The sequence below is a fragment of the Tenebrio molitor genome, chromosome 2 (assembly GCF_963966145.1).
Source record: "Tenebrio molitor chromosome 2, icTenMoli1.1, whole genome shotgun sequence".
Lineage (NCBI taxonomy): Eukaryota > Metazoa > Arthropoda > Insecta > Coleoptera > Tenebrionidae > Tenebrio > Tenebrio molitor.
The window spans coordinates 9,935,306-9,959,335 of record NC_091047.1 but is presented as its reverse complement, the minus strand read 5'-3'; the positions used below and the strand labels follow the sequence as shown (position 1 = coordinate 9,959,335).

Here is a 24,030-nt window from a genome sequence, read left to right as displayed (position 1 = left end):
AATAACTGACTTAATAAGTTTTAATTACTTCAACTTAAAACGAGGAACATCTGTTCCCTAGTTTTTGTTTTATTTAGCCCTTCACCCGCGCAATTATCTCGCAAAATGAAAAGACTTAAACTTCGACAAAAGTAAAAGCTCGTTCGCAACCAGAGTTTCTCGCGAGACCACAAAACTTGCTCTCCGGCAAAACAACAGAGGGGGTCATTTGCTTGACATTCTTGAAAACTCAGGCAACTGATGGTGAGTGTTCTCTCAGGATTCGCCTCGAAACGGTTATGTTATTTTCACCCATCTATCTTGCAAATGCACAGAGGGATTTTTATAAAATTTCAAAAATTCATAAAGAAAAAATCAATCTTATAGCCATATTATCTAATCCAAAATTATTCATTTCATTTACCCAAGTATGTGCATCAAATAAGACCATTTAGAATTATACGAATAAGGCCAACTAATGCTTTTTAAAATTTTTGGACTCCGATTCGTCTGTATATCGGAAACTGGCCGATAAAGCAAGCTAAAATATTGTAGCCATGTGTAAATTATTTTTTCATTACTTTTTTTTTACTTAAGACTTAACTCAATAATACTTTACATGGCTTTATTCGATGCACTTACCTTGGTTTAAATATTTGCATCAAGCTGCAAGTTCAAATATAAATTTAACTAAGCTCAAAATAAGCAGTTCTATCTTATTATTAGAAAATGTAAAGCAGTGTCATTTAGGTGTCAGATGAACAGTTGCGTTCTATTTAGATTAGCGGTTCCCAATCTATTGTCGGCGTGATTCTATAATAGTTATTTATGTGACGCGCTTAATTAATCTTTACGGCCGCGCTGGCTTTTGTGGGACGAGTGATGTAAGGAACGAGTCTCCAAAAGCCAGCAAGCCTAGTAAAGATTAATTGCTAAATGAGTTACATACAAACTTTTATTTCCACCTTCAGTCTTTAAATTTCGTTTTTTAAGTGTTATTTATGTTTATAAAAATTTTGTAATGAAGGGCGGTGAGGCAATTATACCCACGTCGTCATGGTGTTGAGATAAACAACAAAAATATTGTCAGAAGTTTTCTGAAAATTGTTGCAAAAAGAAAGAAAAGAAAGAATGGCTTTAATGCCTGATGAAGACTTTGAAGGCGATTTTCTTGAAGTGCAAGAAAATAACCACGGAATTTCTAATTTTGTTAGAATCTGCATGGAATCATTGCTTTGACGCTTGCCAACCCCCTCATTGAAAAATATTGTTTATTGACCTCTGATCCAATTGTATTTTAACATTTCGGATAAAATAAAGACTTCCAACTTCGTTGGCGACTTCCTTGCGAGAACGCAAAACTCGCCCGCGGCAAGCAACGTCGCAGTCATTTCCTCTACATTCTTGAAAACCAGCGCGACTGATGGCGAGTGCTCCTCCGGGATTCGGTTCAAAGACGGTTATGTTATATTTACCCATTTACCTTGTAAATGCACAGATGACGCTGTCTCGTTGTTTACCCCATCAGCTCATAATGTGCGGCGTTTCTAATTAACGGAGCACCAAAACTCCTCCAACTCCTGACATTGTTAAAGTCTATCTGAGAGCTGCAAAAACTATCGCCGTTTGCATTAAGAGTTTAATTGACTGTCGCCCAGTATCGGGTGGTCGGTGCTAAAGGGTGCAGCCCCGGGGGCCGCCGTGGAACCCGACCCCAGATATGAAGCGGATTGTTCGGCACGTTTGATGTTTGTTTGCACAAGGCAATCATCACTTTTATCCCTTTTTATTATTGGGCGGTTTAGAATTTTTGCGCGTTCAGCGGGAGCATTCGACCACGAAAACCGATTGTTAATTTAGCAATTAATCAACCGACATTCAATAAAATCAAATCTTGGCTGGGACACGCTCTCAGATTTTTTATTACCAACTGAATTTTTCATGAAGACAATTTCAAAAAGGACAGACTTCGATTCCCACAACAGATGTTGCAGTCTATTTTTACACAAATAGATCCTTACACAATGCAGGTGCACAGATTTATTTCACTGTCTAAACAAAACTGAAATGTTTTCGTTTCATATATTTCATTTGGACGCTACTCCACCAAAAAATTGAATAAATGGAAACGTTTCGCGACTGCCAAATTATATTCGAAAAACAATTTTTCGAGTGGGATGCTTCTTACCTACATTTTTTGGGAATCATTTGAAAGGTAAATGGATTACGAGAGATTGCAACAGTTTCGGATTGTAATAAAACATCTCGTTAACCTAACTCGGAACAGTCGTTAAATTTTATTGACTTACGGGTTAGTAAAATGTTCTACACCTACTCCTTTTATTGACTTACTCATACATATAATTTCTTAGGGATTGCAACACCAGTAAATCAAAAAAGCGCTTCTTTGTTACTGACAGCACATAATTTATAAATGATTTATTTCACTAAATTCCCAAGAAAATTTCCATGCAAAGTGGTTTTTAAATGGTATAACATCTGTTTGTTGTTCAGCTCTGTAAAATGTTTGCATCTGAAAGTTTTGCAGCTTTTTTCTATTCGAAACGAACAAAATTATGCGTTGAAGTTTTCCCACAAAAAGCTTGAAATACTTGCATTTTGAAAAATTAATAACAAAAGTTGTCAACCAATTGATGATATTATCATCTTCTCTATTTTTAACTTGCTTCAATTTATTTTTCTTCGATATAGTAACAATCAGTTATATCGGGTGTTCGTTTAAATTTATCTTCAAAGTTGAAAAGTCGATTGTGAACCGCCCATCTGCAGAGTAAAAACACAAACAACGCAAAAAGTGAGGTTAGATTTAAACAGCTCATCCGTGATCTGTAGTCCGTGGTGCGTTCACAATCGACTCTTCAACACCAACTTTGAAGATAAATTTAAATGAACACCCGATATCTGTAAATAATTATTTAATTCAAATGATACACATATTCTAACGAGCATTCACAAAAATGTGTGGTCAAGCAGGCCGTAGGTTTCTTGTGGTCGTCTTTTCATTTGGCATGTTTTTATTTTCTTCAGATACATAACCTCACCTTTATCGTGACTTTATTGTAAATGAATCATTAATTTATAATAAACATCATCACGTTACCAACTCTCATTGGTTAGTTTGAAAAAGAACTGTTTCTTGCAAAATAAATAATCTAAAGCATTTCTTATTCGCTCAACAAATGACGTTTGACATCTATGGTTTGACAGTTGATGCAGCTATGCAAGATGATAACAAAAGCAAACACCGGACCACTTAACAACTTTTTTTAAAGCTTTTTACCATTTATTGTGTAACCAAAAGACTTAAAGTTAAAATTTTCCATTATTTTGGACTAGATTGATTTACTAAAACTAACGTAACAGGAGTCTAGAGTACTTTAAAAATAAAAATCTTGGGACATTACCATTTTATTTCTTCTGCAAACATTGACCCATTTTACTTATTTAGACGTCACACACGTGACTCATTTTCTAAAGTTTGTTCTTGCAGACGAAGATATTTAGTGCAACCAGAAACGATAAATATCTTAGACAAACCGCGTCTGTGTGCGCGACGACCACCCCTGGCTGAAACTAGAATTGACAAATAAAGTTTTTTTTTTGGCGGAATGCGAAAACAAATTTGGAGATACCGGCGTCGATAATATCGAGAATCTGAGTTCGGTTTTGCCGGCGTGTGCAAATTTAACTGATGGCAGAAGATATAAATTTCTCGGCACATTCTCTGTTTGTGTTTTTATGTTTCTCATGACATGTCTACAGACACAAATGCGGGGTTGTGTCTGGCGAGCAACGACCTTATTACTGTTTCATAAGGCGTCGAATTCAGGAAAAAAAAGTAATGAAAGTGTCCGTATCAAAGTCGTTTTTGTCGACCATCCAAATGTTACACTGGACAACTGACGTTTAATTGGGGTTGTCAACTGAATTTTTAGCCGCACGAACGCATCCGTTGCGCAGAATTAAATTATCAAAGCTTATTAGAGACATATTTTCATGTAAAATGCAGCGTTTGTTTGTGGAGTTTTCATGACGTGATTTTGGGATTATGGAAAGCTAAATGCATGACGTAATTTTGTGAACGGAAAATCTGCAAAATGGATAATAGACGAAAAGAGAGAAAAATGTCAAATTTAGTTTTGTTGAGGATTAATTTTATTAGTGAACAAGTTAGATTTATGGAGTAAAGTGTCATGGAAAAATTAAGAATCGACACATTTTTCTTTAGGATGATCTTTCTTAACCGATCTTCGATTTGTCGTCAATGGAGCAGATGTGGAGCAGGATTAGGAATGGTCGAGTAACTTACTACTTCCATTGATAGATGTACAGAATGTTAGGGTTCAATTTAAATAAATAAGAGAACATGGAGTGACTACGTATTTTTTTTATATTCTTTGATTTATTATCAAATTGTCGTTAAATAAAACGACTTTACCTGTTTTATTATGTTAATGGGTGGAGAACTTCGTAAGAAGCGGTCGTTATAAAAAGACTCCTCTTTCACGTTAAGTACGAACTTTTCAAAGCTAATAAAATTCGAATTTGTTGAAGTTGTTCCTTCAAATTTATACAATGTATTTTATTGATCAATTAATATTTGGTAGTTGCAAGTATAGTCAAGATGAAGTCGGTATAAAAATGTCAAGTCAAGAGACGTTTTTTAGGAAAAATAGTAATTTGGACAAATGTTTCTCAAACGATGAGAAACATTTGAGTTGGAGTCGTCACGGGATCAATATAAATAGTGGAAAACGTTCATACTCCTTTGACAAATGGTCCAAGTCTAGAAGCGAAGGGAAGGGAGGGAAAATTAGAATTCTTTTAGAAAAAAATAATTGCGATCGACGTCTCTCGAATATTAAGGGAAGATGGAATAAAAAGTAAAAGCAAATACTCCATAAATATTCTCCAGTAGTCGTTCATGCCGGCGAAATGATATTTTCCAAAGACAAACAATTTTGTAAACAACAAATATGATATCTGCAGATATAAAGCACATAAGGACTTTTTGAACTACTCTAAAAAATTGTCGACTTTTTATTGTTTTTATTCGTATGATCCTGAATTCGCCATCTGAAACTGAATAGTATATTTTTATCTACTATGAATCATACATAATTTCAAACTTTATGATATCCATTGAATATCGTAAAGTGCAAGGTAAACTGGCAATAAAATTTTTGTAGTGTATGCAATATGCAATAACCGCATTTGCTGCAATCTCGATGTTCGAGGAAATACTTTCTGTGTCAGTATCATCTGTACTTTAGCAGTGGTGACAGAACTGTGTTAAAAGTAAAACATATCTACTGCTCCGTGTGTAATATTATCATTTCCCATTACTAATTATATGTTACAATAATAATAATTGATCGTAGATATTCGTATCATAACTTCATATTACAATAGTGGATGGATTATCCGACTCCCTCTATGGCCTCCATTTGAATAATTCTCCCATCGTGTAACGTAATATGACACGTTACATTATTTGTATCGTAAATAACTGCTTTGTAGCTGAAATTTGAAAAAAAAAATTAAATTGGACGCTTGTTTTGACGATCTTCATTACAACCCTGAACAATATTTTTTAAACGGTTTCACGTCAAGTATCTAAAGGTAGCCATACACGAGCGGGATTTCCTCAAGACTCGGCCTGAACGGTCCAAGCGGAATTCCCCAACGTGTGTGGCCGCGGTACACAAAAATCAATTCTTTTTCCGCCTTAAGACTGGATTTTCGCAGTCTCTTGCTGCTTGTATGTGTTGTCATAAGCATATCTTCTTTAATAATAAAAGGGGTGACTAATGAAAGAAGATGTAAATATGTATCGTGGTCCATCCTCAAGTAATTGTGGAAATCTTTCAGGAAAAACTCCAGTTAAGTAATTAGATTCTTGTGGGAATATGCACGCTTCTCTTCAAAAGCCACTCCTTGCGCCATACTTTTGCGCCTTTTCTTGCGAAAGGGGCCCCATACAATTACACAACCCACAGCCGCTAAAATATCATCATCCATTGATGCCATGACGAACACAATTTGCAAAACCACGAGAACAACCAACAATCACCAACTAGTGTGTTGACCTGGAGTTGAACTTGAAGAAAATCTCCAAGAAAATCCCGGAGACCTTTTCCTTGAGGAAATCACCCTCGTGTATAGCTACCTTAACGTAGAAAGAAAAGTTTCTTTTGTGATTCTAGTTTCGGTTCAGGATGGTCTTGACCTTGCTATAGTTTGCTTGACGTAGAGTTCTGTTCGCAGCTGAAGGGACATGTGGTGGGGGAAACTTGCGCGGTCCAAATATCCAACCAATAGAAACCACTACTGGTCGAATCACAGAACGATCGAACGAAATAGCGTTGCTGCACGTCCCCACCCAATGTCCCTTCACGAAGCGACTGGAGTCGACCAGTTTTGTTTAGAAGAACTGGTTTTAACAATAACAATAAACGTTAAGAAGTGAGTTTATTCTGTATGAGTATAATAGATATGTCTAAGTAAGGAAAACATTTTAACGGTTTTGGAAGAAACTTTCATAAAATGTTTAGATAGTGATGATATTTAAAAGTATTCTGAGAAAATTTCTAAAGTTAATTTACCTTTTCTCAACTAAAGAGGAAAACATTCGCGATCCATCATATTTTCTTTTAAAATGTAAATAGAGGCTATTTAATAAAATTTCATTGAAAAGTTGAAATAGGAAAAAAAAGAAAAAAGTTTGATTAATGTTTTGCAATCGATATAAATTAAGATACCTATTGTTAACGCAGGTATTGCAGGCAAAGATAATAAATATAATGAAATTATAAAGTGTTACAATAATTTAAATTTTCATCCACGATAATAAAGCACACACAATTATGTAGTGTGCTTGAAAGTTTAAAAACAAATTAAATGAGTCAATGTTTATGGAAGAAATGAGATTATAACGATAGTAATGGATTGTTTTAAAGAAGTCTACTTTTAATCACATTTGCTGGTAAATAAAATGAAGTATGTACATACTATAAATTTTAAAAATTTACATCTGAAGAAATATAAACAGACTGGATGACCGTTTAGCATTTACGTTTTTCGTTACAAAGTTACGTGGTGGATCAAAGATATTCTCAAGGAAAACATATGTACATACATAGTTTGAATCAGCTTAGGTAAAATATCAGATAACCAAAAAAGAATGCAAAAACATAGTCGAAAATGAAATGCAGACTTTCAGCCTTTTAACTCCCGGGAGTTTTAATCCTTGTACGTCGCGGATGTCATAATAAATTTAATCAAGTATTTCATAATTACAAATTGCATTCGATTTGCAACAAAGTTGGTGTGATTTTCGAGTTATTTAGAAAAGTAAAATTTGTAATTCGAATATTTCTGGTCGATATTTTAACCGCTTCAAATTGTTTCCCAATTCTACTTTTCTCCTTAAAATAATTCAATCGTAATATGTTCATTGTACAAAAAAAATATTAAGCATTAAGGAAAATGGGAAAAACGAAAATTGAATATATCAGAAATTGAATATTTCAGTTCGAAAAAAGGTGATCGTTACTTATGAATATGTATGAGAGGAGCCTCTCCTGTATAATTTCGCTTTGCATGAAGAAATCCTATTGTTTGATTGAACTTTCCTTTTCCAATGTGCAATCAAATAAAAACAGCGAACTCCATCTTCGAAATCCAATTCAGCCGTTTTTTGGAACTCATATAGTCAAGATCGATAGCGCAGTGTTGTAAACAGGGAGTTTATCATTTTTTGTTTTCAACGTGTCAAGCTCTAAATTCGAGTGAATTTACCATTACAATCGCAAAAATAACACCAGTACAAGCACATGCCGACGAAATGAGCTTTGCCCTTTTGATCCTTTATCCACAGCTATACTATACAAACTATCCCCGTCGTAATTGTAACGTCGCATATTCAACAAAGTAGAACTCTCCATTGGTAGTTGATAAGCTGCAACGTTTTATCACTGGCTTCATTTAAAACGCAAATGAGCAGACACTGCAAGCCGGACATTTTGTCGATGTGATCGCAAAAAAAACAAAATAATGCACAAAACGATCCAGTGTATAATCGGAAAGCGTCAGTATTAACTACCAATTAAACTGAGAGCGCTAGAATAATAACGAATATGGCGCGTGTGGGCGTGGCCATAATTGATGGTCATATGGGGATATCCGTTCGGGTTTGATTTACTAATCACAAGGGTAGCATTTTTCGTTTTCTGCGTTTAAAATTGAAACATATTTTTGAGCTGGTCCGAAAACAATTTTTGTTTTCCTTGTGCTGTCGCTTTTGTTGGGACAAAAGCATTGTGTTTTATTTTTTGGACGAGGAGGTCGTGTACAAAATGAACCGCAACACGTGTCAGTTGGTTCCGCACAAGTTTCATTAATCATCAATAAAAGAATAATCAAATCACATGGCCCATTTTGCGACAGGAAATTATGGCAGTAGTTCCGATCTTTAAACCCCTAAAACGGGGCAGTTACGCTATATTGTTGGTTTAGGTTGATTTAGCGTACAAATTTAGTGCTGAGCCGTTACAGTCCACCGAATGTGAATTATAAATGCTTCTGGTTTCCCTATATTTGTAAGAGAACCCTGTTAAACTAATATTAGAACAAGTCACTTTCTGGTCGTACCACGCTAGTTAACGATTCACTCTCGGTGATAAATTTCTAATGGGCGAAACTTTTATACCGGCCCTTAATTAATGAAAATATTGTGTTAGATTATTACTCCATATTTTCTGCGACACGAGAGCTGCCTTTACGCCATGCAATATGAATGCGGAGGGTCAGTTTTGCTTCTGAAAAGGGTCAACATTTTGTGGGGGATAGTTACGTTTTACATCTAATACCCGGATCCGCCGGTTAATATTTCCAATGTCAAATTATATTATTTTGCCTTTGTATATTACAGACAGTTAAATTATGAATTACCCAACTAATTCCGACCTCTAATTTAGTTTTCGTTTAACGCTCCCTTTGCCTTTGGAAATTTGTCTAAAACGTGTTATATGGTAAACATTTCGGGGATGAATGGAGGTAGCCGATTTAGATGTCAAAAGCTCGCCGCTTTTTACCGGTAGCGAAAAATTTCCGCGTCATGCATAGGGATTGTAACAAATGGCTGGTTCCGCTATTACTTCACCGTAAAACATGTTCGTAAAAATCTAAAGTTAGCTTATCGCAATTTTATACTTGCCAAAGTTGAGACATTGTTGCATTCAAATTTTGAGCGACAAAATGATCTAAAATCGACGGTTAATTGTTAAAAGCAGACGACCGATATAAAATGCAAGCAATTGCACGAAAAAAGGTATAAATAAGAATTCTTTTATTATTGAAACAGTGGAAGTAATTTTTGAGAGCAACGACCGTATCTGATGTCGATAAAGTGAAACGTTCAAAGATAAACTAATAACGTGACTTCTTTGAGTATTTAACCGATAAGTTTTTATAATTCAAGTTCCAGAACGAAAGCTCAGGATGTTAAAACGTGTTTTTCCACATAAAAGACAAAACTTCTATAGTTTTATTTGTTTCTGTAATATCTCCAAGAGAACTTTTTCAGGCGAATTTTTAGTCTACTTTTTGTATACTGAAAGAAAGCAATAAGTAGAAATAGATGCTGCTGTTATCTTGAGTAAAATAGTCTCTGTAGTGTCTTTACTGCAACGTAAAGAAAATCAATTCAATAATTAATAAATATGTTTGAAGAGCAATGAAATTAAAACAGCCTAGACCAGTAAATAAAATCAAACAAAAATCCAGTTTTATTTTTAACGTAGACTTCCATTCTTGATTGTCACAGATTCTGCGGAGAGAAAGAAGGTTAATTGTTCTCTTTCGAAAACTAATTGTATCAAGTCTGGAAACAATGTGCTCGATCTTTGTTAACAAAGAGCTTGTGACCCTCTCTAAGGATACCTGGATCAGATTTTTTTGTCTGCTATTGCAGCAGATAATTAGTCAGGTGTAGATAAATATTACTAATTGGAGTTGTTGCAATAAAGAGAATTATCTTTGAATACTGTGCACCGATATTTATTTGGTTTGTAGCAAAGAAGTTTAGCAGTGTCCCACTTGAATATCAAACTATTGAAAGGATACGTCAGTTATAAAATAAAGTTACGTAACAAATAAATCTAATAATACAGCATCAGAAAGCATGAATGTTCTAGCCAATTTGTGAGTTGCAAACTACACCCACTTCCCCAAACATAAAGTTGTAAACTTTATTACTCGATGTAGTACTTAAAGAACCAATAACGTCATTTTTTAGGGTAATTTGACGGTAGTTTGTTTTAGTAAGCAGGATAAATAATCAATTTTTGAAATATTTTGGCAAAAATTAGTTTAGTCAATAACAGTAGTGGGTTTTGATTAAGATTTATTGTATCTAATTTTGACTCTTATTTCACTACGATTGATTCGCCATTTTTGATTTCCAAAATTTAATTTTCATTTAGAAAGGCTTCACAATATTGCAGTGTATGTTATTAATTTGATTTTCTCAAAGATATTCAATAGCTTGCGTTGCCGAAACAGTATAAAATATTAGTTTCGTCTCACGTCAAACATTTTTACGTCCTTGTGAATCTACTTTTTTGTTTTCTTCCTCAAATTCGCCAAACTCTAGTTAATGGTCTATATTTGTTTCCTGACAATATACTTTTAGTGATATTCTTACATTTTTATTCCAGATTTATTTCTGTGTTTTTGATTTTATTACTTTTATGGAATTCAATTATTAACTCTTTACTCTTTCAACTCACAGATTTGTGCTGTTTAAACCCATACGATTTGATTTCCCATTAAACAATATTATTTATCTAAACTTATTTTCTCCACGACTATTAAAGAATGAATGCATTCTTGTTGGATATTCAATGAAAGAATGATATAAATTCCACGCCCCGTGTTAGAATTTACTGAAATCCACGGCTGTCGGCCAATCACATCCCTCGTATTTTCATTCTACAAAGGCAGATCGCCAATCGGATGCGTTTGTAAACAATAAGTCGCGCATCGCGTAGCAACCGCTAAATGAGACACAATTTTAATTGACAAATATTAAAAATCAAATTAAATTCACTTTTCAAAGATTGTTTTTTCTTGGTATACTCGTGGGGAAAGTATAGCCTCAACTCGCGTATAATAGCTATTATTCATTCGGATGATTTCACCACTCGCTTACGGCTCGTGTTGCAATTTTCATCCTCTTGAATAATAGCCATCATTATACGCTCATTGAAGAATGTATTGACAGAAATCGTTTAAATGGACCAGTTATTCTTCACTACCGTCTTCCTGGATAGAATTTTTTTGAATTTTTGACAAATGGTTTTCAAAACCTAGTTGACGAATTTACATTGGCCGTAATTAATAACATATGAATGGTGCCTCAGCTGCAGTGCTAGTGAGGAATAGTTGAAAGAAGAGTTTGCTGGAAAGTGAATAGGTAGAATAATAATGGTTCTTGCGGGGTTGCATTAAATCTGTGCTGTTCAGAACACTAAAGGGTGTTTTTTTTTTAATTTGGCGTCGAAGTAGGCGTTGAAGAGTCGATTGAGAGCGCACCACTACTGTAAAAGCGTAAGATTTAAACAGCTGATCCGTGATCCGTAACCTGTATAGTGCGTTCACAAACGACAGTTCAACGCCTACTTCGACGCCAAATTTAAAAAAACACTCGTTATTTCTAAATCAAGCTGTAAAATACTATTATTATAAGAATTGAGGTTCGCATAGATCACCATGAATAATATTTTGAAAATTTTCTGTGTTTCATTTATTTCTTTAAAAGTTTTGACACTTCTGTATCATTGCTAACATTAATATATAATTTTGTTTGATTGTTCTTTATTATTTCCTCGAATAAAAAAGGCCAATATCTTCGGAAACAAAGAAGATGTAATTTTTTCCACATTGTTGTTATGTTGTTTTACCTCTACTTAATTCTGTTCAACTGTTCCGCAACTTTTGGGACACTCTGTTTATAGAATTTAATCTTTTCTCTTCGTATTATTTTTAATTAATTTACATATTTCTGCTGTTGCGTTTTTTGCCTGTCTGACAAAGACTTTCTTATTGTCGTCTATCTAGAAAATGCAGTATTGTTAGGTGTCAAACACAGTCATATTCTGGCAGAATGGAAAATCCTCTTTAAATGATATTTGAGTTTTGGCTTAAAGAACCATCCGTGTGTACACCACTCCTGTGTGTCTGCTTTGGTAAAGAATCGAACAATGGATCAAATCAGAAGCGAGCAGAACACTAGCGATACGAGTATAGCGCCTGGTGAAATGTCACGGATCTTGAAATTATTGCTTGCAGAATTTTTCAACTGCAAATTGGACACATCTAGCTTACAAATTATAATTTATAATTTGGGTTAAACCAAAACACAAATAAATCGATCCCGTTCCCGATGAAATATATATCCCATCAAATATTTGCGAAACACCATTGTTCAATTGTGTCAAGCTCATCCGAATATTCGCAATCATTTTAGAACGTTAGAGTTGAAATTTGCAGGACAACACATATGCCAGAAGGATTACCCATACAAGCCCATCCTTTTCAAACAACCTTTGCCTCATTCCTGGATCGATAAGGCAAGTCACGTAGAGATTATCACTCGTTAAATATTGGCAGCCAGAATTATATTTTTTCACGTTGATCAGATTCAATTCCATTCATCCTGGTTTTATGGCAGTTTGTACGTTATCAATTTCGTACACATTGCAAAAAACGTAATCGTTCGTCAATACGAAAACCCGTTCGGGTTTTGTCACGGCGAAATCTCTTGATTTATGCACTCGATCGGCGACACGTTCGTAAAATACAAGAAATTGGCGTTAACCGAGTTATGGAACGGGGTGTACGCCGCATTTTTAAACCCTTGAGAACGTAACAGGTTGCACGATATGTTTGGTTACTTTGAAGCTCCCTGGGAAATCGATCGCTGCAATCATAGAACAATCTTGAACTCCTTTCGGTAAACTCGACCAAGTGCATTCGTTTTTATAGGGTCCGTGTATCGCACGCTTTGTAAAGTCCAACTCCGCGCTTGATCCGAAGTCAGGTTAAATCAACTCCCGCCTAAACGCATAACGAAGAATTTTGTCGATTTGCCCACGTAAAGCTTCGATTTAATTAAATATCATAGAGGGAGGGCCGGAATCGCGAACATAAAAGATCGGCTCGGTGTTGAGGTTAACTGGGCTTCGAGGAGTTCGCCAAAGCTTGTAAAGAATTTGATGGAACTGTTGATGTAAATTGGGGTTGTTTTCGACCCCGACAAAAAGATTTACTCTTCGGTTGATTTGACTGGGACTTTCAAACTATTTTGCAACCCCCAGTTAAATATCGACTTAGCTGACGGTCGCAGTTTTAAAGCGCCTCTTACTTATTCCATGTTGCACACGTCCAACTTTTAAAGGATTAGAGTGTTCCTTTTTAAGACAGGGTCGAGGGATTTTAAGTGTCGGCAGATGAGTCAGGTAGTAAAGTTTTTATTTGGTGCGGCCTTCGTGTTATGGAAATGCTGCACGATGCACCATGCATTCAGCTCTAATGTGCCGGCTTTACGTAAATGGTGATGGCTGGCTAATGCAAACTGGGTCTTAGATGGGTCAATCGCAATTTAAGCGGGGCTCGTCTCGGGTGCGTATGCATGTAAGATCCGAGATTATCATAATGGACGACAATGTCAACACGAGGAATCTAGCGGGGCGGTTTTAGTGCATCGTCCTAGGAAAAACTTAAAGCTCGGCAAACAGGTGTAACCTTGTAGCGGGCGAGCTTGTGAGTTAGTTGAGCTTGGTTGTTAATGATTCCCAAAAGTGATAGCGCCGAGCAATTTTCGTCAAATTGAATCCCTCATGCATGCTAACCCTCCCATTTTATAACTAGTCCCAGAAGATAAGAAATTTATTTTCTCCATTCGAATGAGAGTGTACCGTCAAAATAACACTTACACGAACCCTGATCTGATTGGAATTCAGAAAAAAGAACGTGTCGGTTCCCGAGCGATCCCCTCACGAAATTCTTTTATGAAATTCCTTACGATTATCCCGGATCCGTTTGTTCCTCATAAACAAAGCAACATTTCCTGGTCAAGATTTATAAAGAACCTTCGTCTAATTTTGGTAATGGACCTCTAGTCATTAAATGTTGCTGGTAGATTGCTTGCAAATGGGTGTCGTTAGCAGAAGCGTTTGCAATCGATTGCAATTTATTATCCTTATGGGAACGGCGAGCATGATTGCTTGTGCAATATTCAAGGTTGGATAATGTCGCGGAAAATCCGCCTAACCAATTACTTCTTTTTGTTGCAGAGAGCAAAGGAAGCGAGAGTAGAAGAATGGTAGACATTACGAGAGACAAACCGATAAAAGTGGCAGTCAGGGTAGTTGTGCCTGTACGAGACCATCCCAAAGTAAGTTATAATTACTTCGTTTCTTAATTCTTACTTCGTATTCTCGCCGTAATCGCAGCAATTTCATTTCAATTAGGAAAGGAAATCTTATTTCTTTCATCAGGGAAATTTTTTGCCGCATAATTTCGTAATTCGGAGTAAACCAGTGTCGTGTTTATTCTGCGTGCAATAATAAAACTGTCTGGAGGATAGTGTTCAAAGTCTGAACTAGAATACAAACTGCAATACTGTTTTACTATGTTGGTTCTGTGTAATACTGCGGCCGTGTTGAACTTAACTGGGCAAATAAAACTGAACAAATCTTAGGGAGTTTGCCGGTCCCATGTGTACTCACTTTATACTTACGGAAGTTATGCGAGGCATTGTTATAGGAAACAAATTCAGTATCGAGGACGAAACTTGATCAATAATTTAAAAGCGCTAAAAAGGAGAAACGTCCAAACTTAAGACTCCTCCATCTTCGCCGATCCCGCTCCTCCACCGACTTTATCTCTTGGCTCTTATGCAACTTCCGAAATTAAATCGGGCACCTGTACGGAGGTCGTAATTCGGCAACTTTTAATCGGCCGCCGGGTTGACCATCGCTTACAGTTAGGAAGTTGGCAACTCCTCTCGGGCATTTCGAAAACGTGCAGAAAGTTTATCGGCAATTTTTTCGATCGTTGCGAATTAACTCGACGAAAGGAGGGTGCAGTCGAATGAAAATAGATGACATAAATCAAAATAATTTGTATGCGGCGCTGGAGCACCACGGCTCTCCAACTTCAAGAAAGGTACGGCAAATTTACTCAACAAAGGATAATTTAATTTAGTCTTTTTATTTTGAGGGGAGGATGTGGGTCACCTAGGAAGAAACGCGCCAAGTTTGAGAAATTAGTTTTTTTGTTTATCAAGGAAGTATCCCGAGGAATAAAGAGGAGGTTAACCATGCGTTGAAAAATTGTTTTAATTAATCGCGTTTCTGTTACGAACCGGAAGCCCAGATTAAGTGGAATATATTTTTTGCACTTTCCTTTTCGTTCGGTTGGGCCGTATTATACGCGTCCTAATACGCATTTTATACACAATACACAATGGAATTATTTCGTTAAGTGTTAATGAGTTTCGATAACTCCAGTTAATTAAATCAATTTACCAAGTTGGGGAATAATTAGGGAACTTATGGTTTAACGACGCGATTTCAGACTTTTACCATAAATCAAGATGTCAACAATTTATCGCCTGATAACAAATCATTTAAATGATTAGAACATTAAACACGGTTTTAATTAGTTCTGATTTTCAAGCTGCGTAATCTGCTCGGTTTCGGCGGTTTTCGGTTGGTCTTCTCTTTATCAATCAATCATGACCAATTGGTTGGCTGAAAAAAGTGATTTTCAAACAAACAAATCTATTTGTATTCTCCCTCATGATTTATCTTGTTTGTTATCAAAGTGAAATGTAGTAATAAATATCTCCCAAGTACAGTTTAATCCTATTAAGATATTAAGATTCTTCCAGGAGCCAAACTTTTAACCTAGTTCGTACACACATACAACTGGAATATTTCATTCTGTCAGAGAAACATGCTAAACACTAACACTTGGACCATATGCCAGTAAAAGTTCCGTAAAAATACAAAGCATTGTTTCGGAGATAACCTGAATAATTTATTGCTTCGTTCGTACTAACTTTTTATTCAAACAGTCAAATCTTCATGCATATTATGATTGAAAGCAGTACTTGAGTGCATAATACTGCAGTGTAGTATTTTAGGTTTGCTCACACCCACCATTTCTGTTATGTTTTTTGCTTTCAGTTCATAACACTCGACCACATTCGCATGATTCACTGTTGGAATCACGTGCTTCAGTTAATTGCTATATTTTTTATAAAGTGTTAAAGATCAAAACAAGTTCAAGTCATAAAATGTTTTGTTTTCAAGTGATATTTTGGGCCCGGTGACCTTACCTTGCAAATTTGATGTGACTGTTCACCTCGACTGGCACTACACGTTTCAGTTTCTTCGTTAAAGATATTTTTGTTTTATATTACTTGGAATAAAATCAGGACAAAATATTAGAAACTGTGCTATAAATATTTATGGAAAATTTTAGCCTTTTGTTCGTTTAATTAGCAAACTTATTGTTTCCTGTAGTAACACATATTTTTTTAAATACATTTTCAAATTTAAATGTAAAACACAAAATGTATTTTACAAAAGGTTAACACCAGTTGTAGTTTATAGTAAAAATATGGAAATACAATATCACGTTAATGTACCTACTGATACATTTAAAATTAATGTTTCATTTTATGCGTGTTTTACGATCAGAGTGGACGTTTTATTTGGCTCTGTTTTAATAATATCAGATATAAAAATAATTTAATCTCAATATTGAGCTATGGTAATAGGCCCACTGGTTGCAGTTTTTTTTTTCGATTTTTGTTTTGAACATTTGCACATGCGCATGAAATTTAATAGAACCAACTTACCTATTTAACCAAAATCCTACTTCTAAAAATGCCAAATTTGAATCATACCCAAAATCACATCGACATGATAACTTTTATCAGTCACATTTATAGTTTTCAGATATGATAGAGTGAGACGATTACTGTAGGAATATTTTTGTGAAATTAATGAACCAAACACCTTCCCGTAAGAGAAGTCTTTGTTGTTTTTTGCTAAATAATAAGTAGGTACACTTTCTTGTCTACTTCAGTAAATTGAAACATTCAAACATCTACAATACACTTTTTTTTTCTTGGAATCTGTTGTCAGTGACGTGAGGAGACATTTTATATTTAAATAAAAACTAATTTTTTTTCCCGAAAAATGCTTGGCTTACAGCTTGAATACTTAAAAAGACAGCAAAAAATTTCCAATTGCAAAATGTTCCACTTTTTTGCGTTTTATGAGAGTGATTAAAAGGGCGAAACTTCTTCTTCTATCGCCTAGGGATTACCTGCTTCGCCGATGCCGATAAGCGAAGAACAAAAAACAAACGCAAGAAAACTTTCACTTGTTTTTTGCTAACTTTTAAGAACAGTGGCTAACTGCTGCGTCCGTTGCTGTAACCTATATAAATAAAAAGAGAATCATATGGTAGATATTAAATGGAAACAATTTTAATAATGAATATTTTAAATTGACACTAATGAATCGCCCATACCTAAAAAAATGACAAAATGTCTCCCAAAATTAGTGTATTAATCCGTAAAAATTCTCATGAAGTAATCAGAATAATCACTAATCATTACAAGAGGTGTTCAAAGTGATCGCCGTTATTGTCAATACAATAATGAAGGCGCCGACGAAATGATTCTTCCTCTCTTTCCAGCATTCCTCTATTATTGCGAATTGTTGTGGCAGCATTTTCCACCCCTTCTCTTAAAATTTCAATTATATTAATTGGGATCGAATATACCAAGTCTTCATGTACTCCCACAAGAAGAAGTCGCACGGAAATTCTCTGCGCTCGAGGAGTACTCCCGCACGCTTCACCATACGCCGACACAATATCTATGTATGTATTCAATATTCGAAAATAAACTTGCCATTTTCACAACATTTTAGCACAGAATCAATACGTAAACACGTGTCTTTTGGAGCCGGATGAAACTAACTGAAAATTTAATCCTCTTATCTCTACCTGGGCCGCAGAACAAAAAAACATTGGACCGAATAACTAGAAAATAGACACTTCGTTTATGAGGGGGTAAAATACTGGATTGAAAACTATATTTCAAAAAAATGGTAAATAACAATTTTGTTGTTCTTGACGAAATCTGTCATTGGTTAAAATTAATGTACTTATTTTTGAGACACGTTGTATATGAATATAATATACACAGGATTATTCACGTAAGATGACGAGCCTGATCGCAACCCAAAATACAATTCATAAAGCTATCTCGATCCCTATTACATTATCATAATGCACATTAAATAGCTTTTAACGTCAGCCTAATGAATGTCTGTTCTAACAGAAAAATACCTCTCTTAACAAAGTATGATTTAGTAACAATAATAATAAGCAATTAAAATCTCAAAAGTAATGTGTAAGTAGGATCATGTCGGTTCTGTCATCGTTCGAAAACTAGACGAAATATGAACGAAAAATGCAGTAACACATATACTTTTCGAACTAATAGAATTCCTACTTGGATTCCTGATTTAATTTTTGAATACCAAAACACAATTCATGCTTTGTAAAATGTATTTTGGGTTGCATTTTTACCTGGTCAGGCTTGTCATCTTACGTGAATAATCCTGAATGTACAGTTATGCTTGATTAAATATAAAGCAACAAACTGTGAAAACTGAATTTACATTAAGTCTTACTCTGCTCATGTGTACATTACACAATTGCTACATACCTTTGTTTCTTGTTTGAATTATGACAGACACTTAATTAGCTTTAACCTTTGAATCTCATAACTGACTTTCAGTTAAATTTATTCCTTTGAAACTTCTTACAATAAACATGGTAATGCAAAAGCTGGAAATGAAGTAGACCCAAATAAAAACGGTTTCCTGGTTTCTGTCGCAAACATCTTGTATGTATACGGCTAGAGTTTCTCCGCGTGTGCCTTTTAGTGCTTCGTTATTTCATGAAATATATTCCTGACAGTAGTTGTTAAATTATCATAATATTTTGATTCAGGTCGAGTCAACGTCCGCGAATTGTAACACTCGTTCACTTTATTCACATTTTTTGCCAGGATGTTTTCCATAAAGAATTTAATATTTTCACAGTATCTGTTTAAGTTTAAAAATTTCCATACCCACCATAATCTTATTTTCTTTTTATTATATTTCTGTTTTCAAATGCTGAACGGCTCGATATTACCGAACTCCGCAGCAAACAATTGCTTTGTTTTCGTATTTTTTAACAGTAATTTTTTTTGGTTTGTTTTCGTATTTTTGAACAATACATTTTCTCTTCCTTTTCCGACACCCTCTCCTCCAGATGCACTCCATAACAAATTGCTCAAATCTGAATACATCTCAACTAGCAGATTTCAACCATTTCAGTCTTTAATCACAGCATCCTGCAACTTCCTCCGAACAAGTGAATTATTAATTCGCCGGTAGCTACAAATTTGTGCAGATTTACCAACTAAAACGACTCGAAATCCAATTTAGTTAGTTATGTTTTGAAGTTGTGCTACTCGGTCAAACCGTTTTTTCCTCATTAATTATACATATTTATCTCCAGTTCTAGAACTGCAACATTGTCATATTACTTTTAAAAACAGTAACTTACGCATTCCGCCTGGAAGCTCGAATAAATACTGCAATTCTAGTCCAATTAGAACGAAACAAATTCGTTGCAAGTGATTTCAATTATCTGTCAACGCTAGACAAGTAAAAATTGTTAACTCGTTACCGCATTCGATTTTTCCAATGTAATGCAATTATCGTTTCAGAAAATAACTGAAAAGCTGCGCAATTTTCCATTTTTAAATGTGGGTGTGAAAACACGACGTTAATTCGTTTTTCTCAGTTTTATGTGGGGGTGTCACCTTGGGTTATGAAATGTAAACCGATATTTTCCTGCAAAGTTTGATTATTACTCGTGCTGTGTATTTTTCATTACATATCCGATTTGTCTTTTGCATTCCTGCGACACCTTTCCAATTTAATCTGTCTGCATATTTGCACGGCTAATAATCCCGTCAACTCCAAAATCAACAAGAGGCCTTGCTGCTAACTGTCTTTTGTGACATCCCTTATGTTAATAATTCGAATGGGCATGAGGGTAAATATCGCGACCGATACAATTTGAAGGGGTGTGCCGACGCAACAACTCGAGGAATTATCGCTCCGGCATCAAATACATTGAAAGGAAGGAATTATGCAGGATGAAAGTCACACGTATGTGTTTTACGACAGTCACAAAGGTGAAATGCTCCTGAAAAATTCAGTACACTTTTCATTCTGTTCTTTTATCGGTTCGCATCATATCAAGGCAATTTTTTATCATATCGTCGAGTAATATCGAGGAATTTTTTAATAATTCTAATACATCCGTTAACGTTGTCCTTGTTTTCGTGCGATATGAAAATTTCGTTTCGTTTCGCTTTTCTTCCGTGATGTGGGACTCGAACAAGACGGAATGTTAATTCCGGTTCCTTTATGTAATTTTGGGGCGAATCTGATTTCGTATTGAAAAATGAAATTACTCAGAACAAGCGCGTTAAGAAAAGAGATTTGCCCTCAAAGACTTGAATAGAGCTTACTCGGTTATTTTTCTGCGGCTAGTTTTGTTCTCAAATTATAATGAAATTTATTCACGATAGTCCCAACATTTTGCCATTGTCTTCCAACAAAGGAAACTTTCCTGGATTACTCTTACTTTGTGGAATTAATTAAGGTATGTTTTCATGTAAACGTTACAGTTATCTTGACAAGGTAATGGGACGAGTGTGCAGGATTAAATTGTCAACTGTCGTAAATATTTCGCCCGTTCTCTTCAGAAATATGAGCGGTGAGATTTTTCCTGAACAATTAACGGAGAAATAAAATGCAAGAATCGTCTCGCCGAAAGCACTTTTCCAGTCGATTTTTTAAACCTAATTAGTCTGGAAATTAGATGTGAATTGCTCGGAGGCAGTTAAAAAGGCGAGACGAGGCGAAATTAACTTTATACCTCTCTATAAATATGGGAAGTATGATGGGGTCGTCTGGATTTCGCCCCTGTAATGCATTCTTTTTTGTCGCAGTTTAACTTTGTTGGGAAACTTCTGGGACCCAAGGGCAACTCTTTAAAAAGACTGCAAGAAGACACCATGTGCAAGATGGCGGTCCTCGGCAGAGGCTCGATGAAGGACAGGCACAAGGTAACGAACCCTGCATGATTTCCCTGTAATATCCGGTAATGTGGAAACAAACTTCCTGTTACCTTAACTCGTGAATAAATAAATTGGTTCGAATTCGGCCGCCGGAAAAAATGTATCGTTCTGGGTGGAACCTATAATAATGCAAATTTATGGCATATTGTCCTCCACATCTTTAAAAGCAATTTAAATAACAGATGCGCCTATAAAACAAACAAACTGACAAGTCCGTGATGTGTTTTGTGTGGCGCATCATATCAAAAAGCGCAACTATACAAGTGGTGGCGAGCGCCCTAAATCATTCAACCCTGCTAAATTTAATATTCTATCACGTAAGGGGTAGCATATTGGTAAATATTGTTGCGGAAATGTGAAGCGTTGTCTTTACAGTTTGGGTGTCTGCGCTGTCTGTATTTTGACGTTTGTTATTCATCCGCAGTACATACGACTTATCACCCCCTCGAGTTCGAGAAATTCACACCGAATTTGGGTTCAATGTGTCGACACCATACATATGTATCAACTAATATCCGAATACCAGAAATGAAATGTTATATTCATAGGTAGCAGTGCGTGAAGCTCCAGTCTTCTGCGGTGGCTGATTGCGAGATTTATGATCACTCATTGAGACCATTTAATTTACCCTCGGAGAAATTGATCTGTGCAGAACGCTTCTTCAATCGTGTTAAATTCTAACGAGTTCACCTGACTTCCGACCAGATTTTTATCGGGGTAAATTCAGTTTGAAAAGTTCGCTGAAAACAATTGGAGCTGAGGTGGAGTTTTACCAAACATAAAAATTTCATACTTTCATATTTGATATTGATATTTGCGCGAAATGTTTAAGTTTGCAGGTGAATTATTGAAGACGAGAAGGAGATCTCTTGGTCGCGGATAATTTAAGCTTCTGCACTGTATAAACTTGAAAGGGCGCGCGAGACAAGTTCAGCTTTATCCCAAATGTGAAATCACAGGAAAGTGAAATTGAATTTTAGTTTAGTAAACAAGAATGAGTCAAAAAGGAAATGTAAAAAGGAGTGCAAATTCTACAAAGAATGTGGAGAAACTTTTATGATCCAGTTGTCAGTGACCGTGTTAAAGATAAAGGGCGCTGCTGAAGAGATTCTTTCAACTTGGCGAAACTAAATGAAAGAATTTTTCAGAAGACTTGAGTCTTGCAGTATTAAAATTTTAACATAAAAATGATACATCGTGCACTCATTGTCATCTCATCTTCTTTGAAAAAGTCACGATACGTTAGATTGTTTCATATTTAACAGCGTATTTATTAAAAATTTACAAAAAATGTGCAAAAGCTTCTACCTTCTTACAATTTTGTTCCTTAGAGTTTACTGATAAGGAAATAGCTCAACTGGCCTGGTGCTCACTTTTGTTTCTGTAAGCGTTTGATGTAGCCGCATTAGTGTCAAACCATAGAAAGCGAACCACAAATTGTTTCTTGTAAAACAGCTCTTTGTAGAAGTTAACCAACGACAGTTTTCTGATTTTCGTAGTGCTACATATTTATTTTTACCATAAATTAATGAGATAAAGTAAAAAGACGAGTTGCGGTTGTAAAAGAAAGAAAACAATGTAAGATTGACTAGAATATTTTTTGAACGCTCGTTACTTTGTTATTATATTTTTTGAACGCTCGTTAGTTTGTTATTTGAAAAACATTACTACGAACGAAACGACTTGTGAGAGTGTCGTTCTATTTAAGTATCAAATCGATTTCAGTTTTTTATTTAAACCTCAGAAAGTTATGCAATGATGCAGAAAAAAGAAATATTAGGATATTTATTTACTGAACGTCGACAGCGCTATATTTACCTGAAACCGTTACCTCAGCAGGGCTTATCCTTTTTCGTAAATCACCCTGTGTAGATAAAAGCCAAGACAAATGGAGATATCTTCTCACTGTTGTGAATTTGCAACCCAGTAGCTCCAACCACGGACATTTAAAAGAAAAATTGCTCTAACAAGAACCACCCTCTGTAGAAAAACGCCACAATAATGTTGAACAAAAATCAGAAGAATAATGGCTTAAATCACTGAATCCCATTTGTTTGGTTGAAATTTGGCATCCAATCTTGGTGCAAGTGTGCCGAAATCAAAGTTATTCTTCGGTTCGGCTTCGTGCGCTTATAATCCATCAATAACTCGAACAGAGATTAATTTGCTTTATTAAGTGTTTGATTTAGTCAGTGAACTATTGATTATTAGAACCTTCGGGGTATAATCAATTAATTTAGTTAATCACCGCAAACTGGAATTAAATGATCTATGGTAAAAAAACAAACATCTGTTCCTAGAACGCAGTTCTCTCGTGAAACCCATAATTAACAACACTACCCCGTTCAGTTGCAGACGTTGCTAGCGATTTTATGACAGCTCCCTCATTTTCATTTCTCTCGAGGAAGCACGCCTTTATCTAAAAGTTGGCAGTAACCTTCCTCGTACTGTATTTATTTAGTCGTTTTTCTTTTACGTCTGGGAGTCACGTTGCGAAGAGGTGAGGCCTTAACCTGCCAGAATGTGCTTCCGCAGTATCTGTTGGAGAAATACTCCATCTTAAATATGCTAATATCGACAGTAAAATGAATATTTAATTTACCTACACTGGAAAATATTTAAACGTAGGGAGTGAGGCATAAAAGATATAATTTAAAAAAATTCCAATTTAAAAAAAATATATTAATGAATGCTAACTACCCAAAATTATATAAAACTAAGTTGTTACATAA

The 24,030-nt window shown here is 35.4% G+C and overlaps 1 protein-coding gene across 4 annotated transcripts in view; it reads left to right on the top strand.

Annotated features, from left to right (window-relative positions):
• The window catches only part of LOC138123011 (KH domain-containing, RNA-binding, signal transduction-associated protein 2-like), a 148,925-nt gene that overhangs the window by 72,849 nt on the left and 52,046 nt on the right, over window positions 1-24,030 (top strand). For 3 of the 4 annotated variants that reach the window (XM_069037496.1, XM_069037494.1, XM_069037495.1), the window contains exons 3-4: window positions 14,358-14,458; window positions 21,170-21,286. In XM_069037496.1, coding sequence (XP_068893597.1) covers window positions 14,358-14,458; window positions 21,170-21,286 — 218 coding nt within the window. The remainder of the gene's footprint in view (window positions 1-14,357; window positions 14,459-21,169; window positions 21,287-24,030) is intronic. The other variant, XM_069037497.1, reaches the window with a different exon arrangement.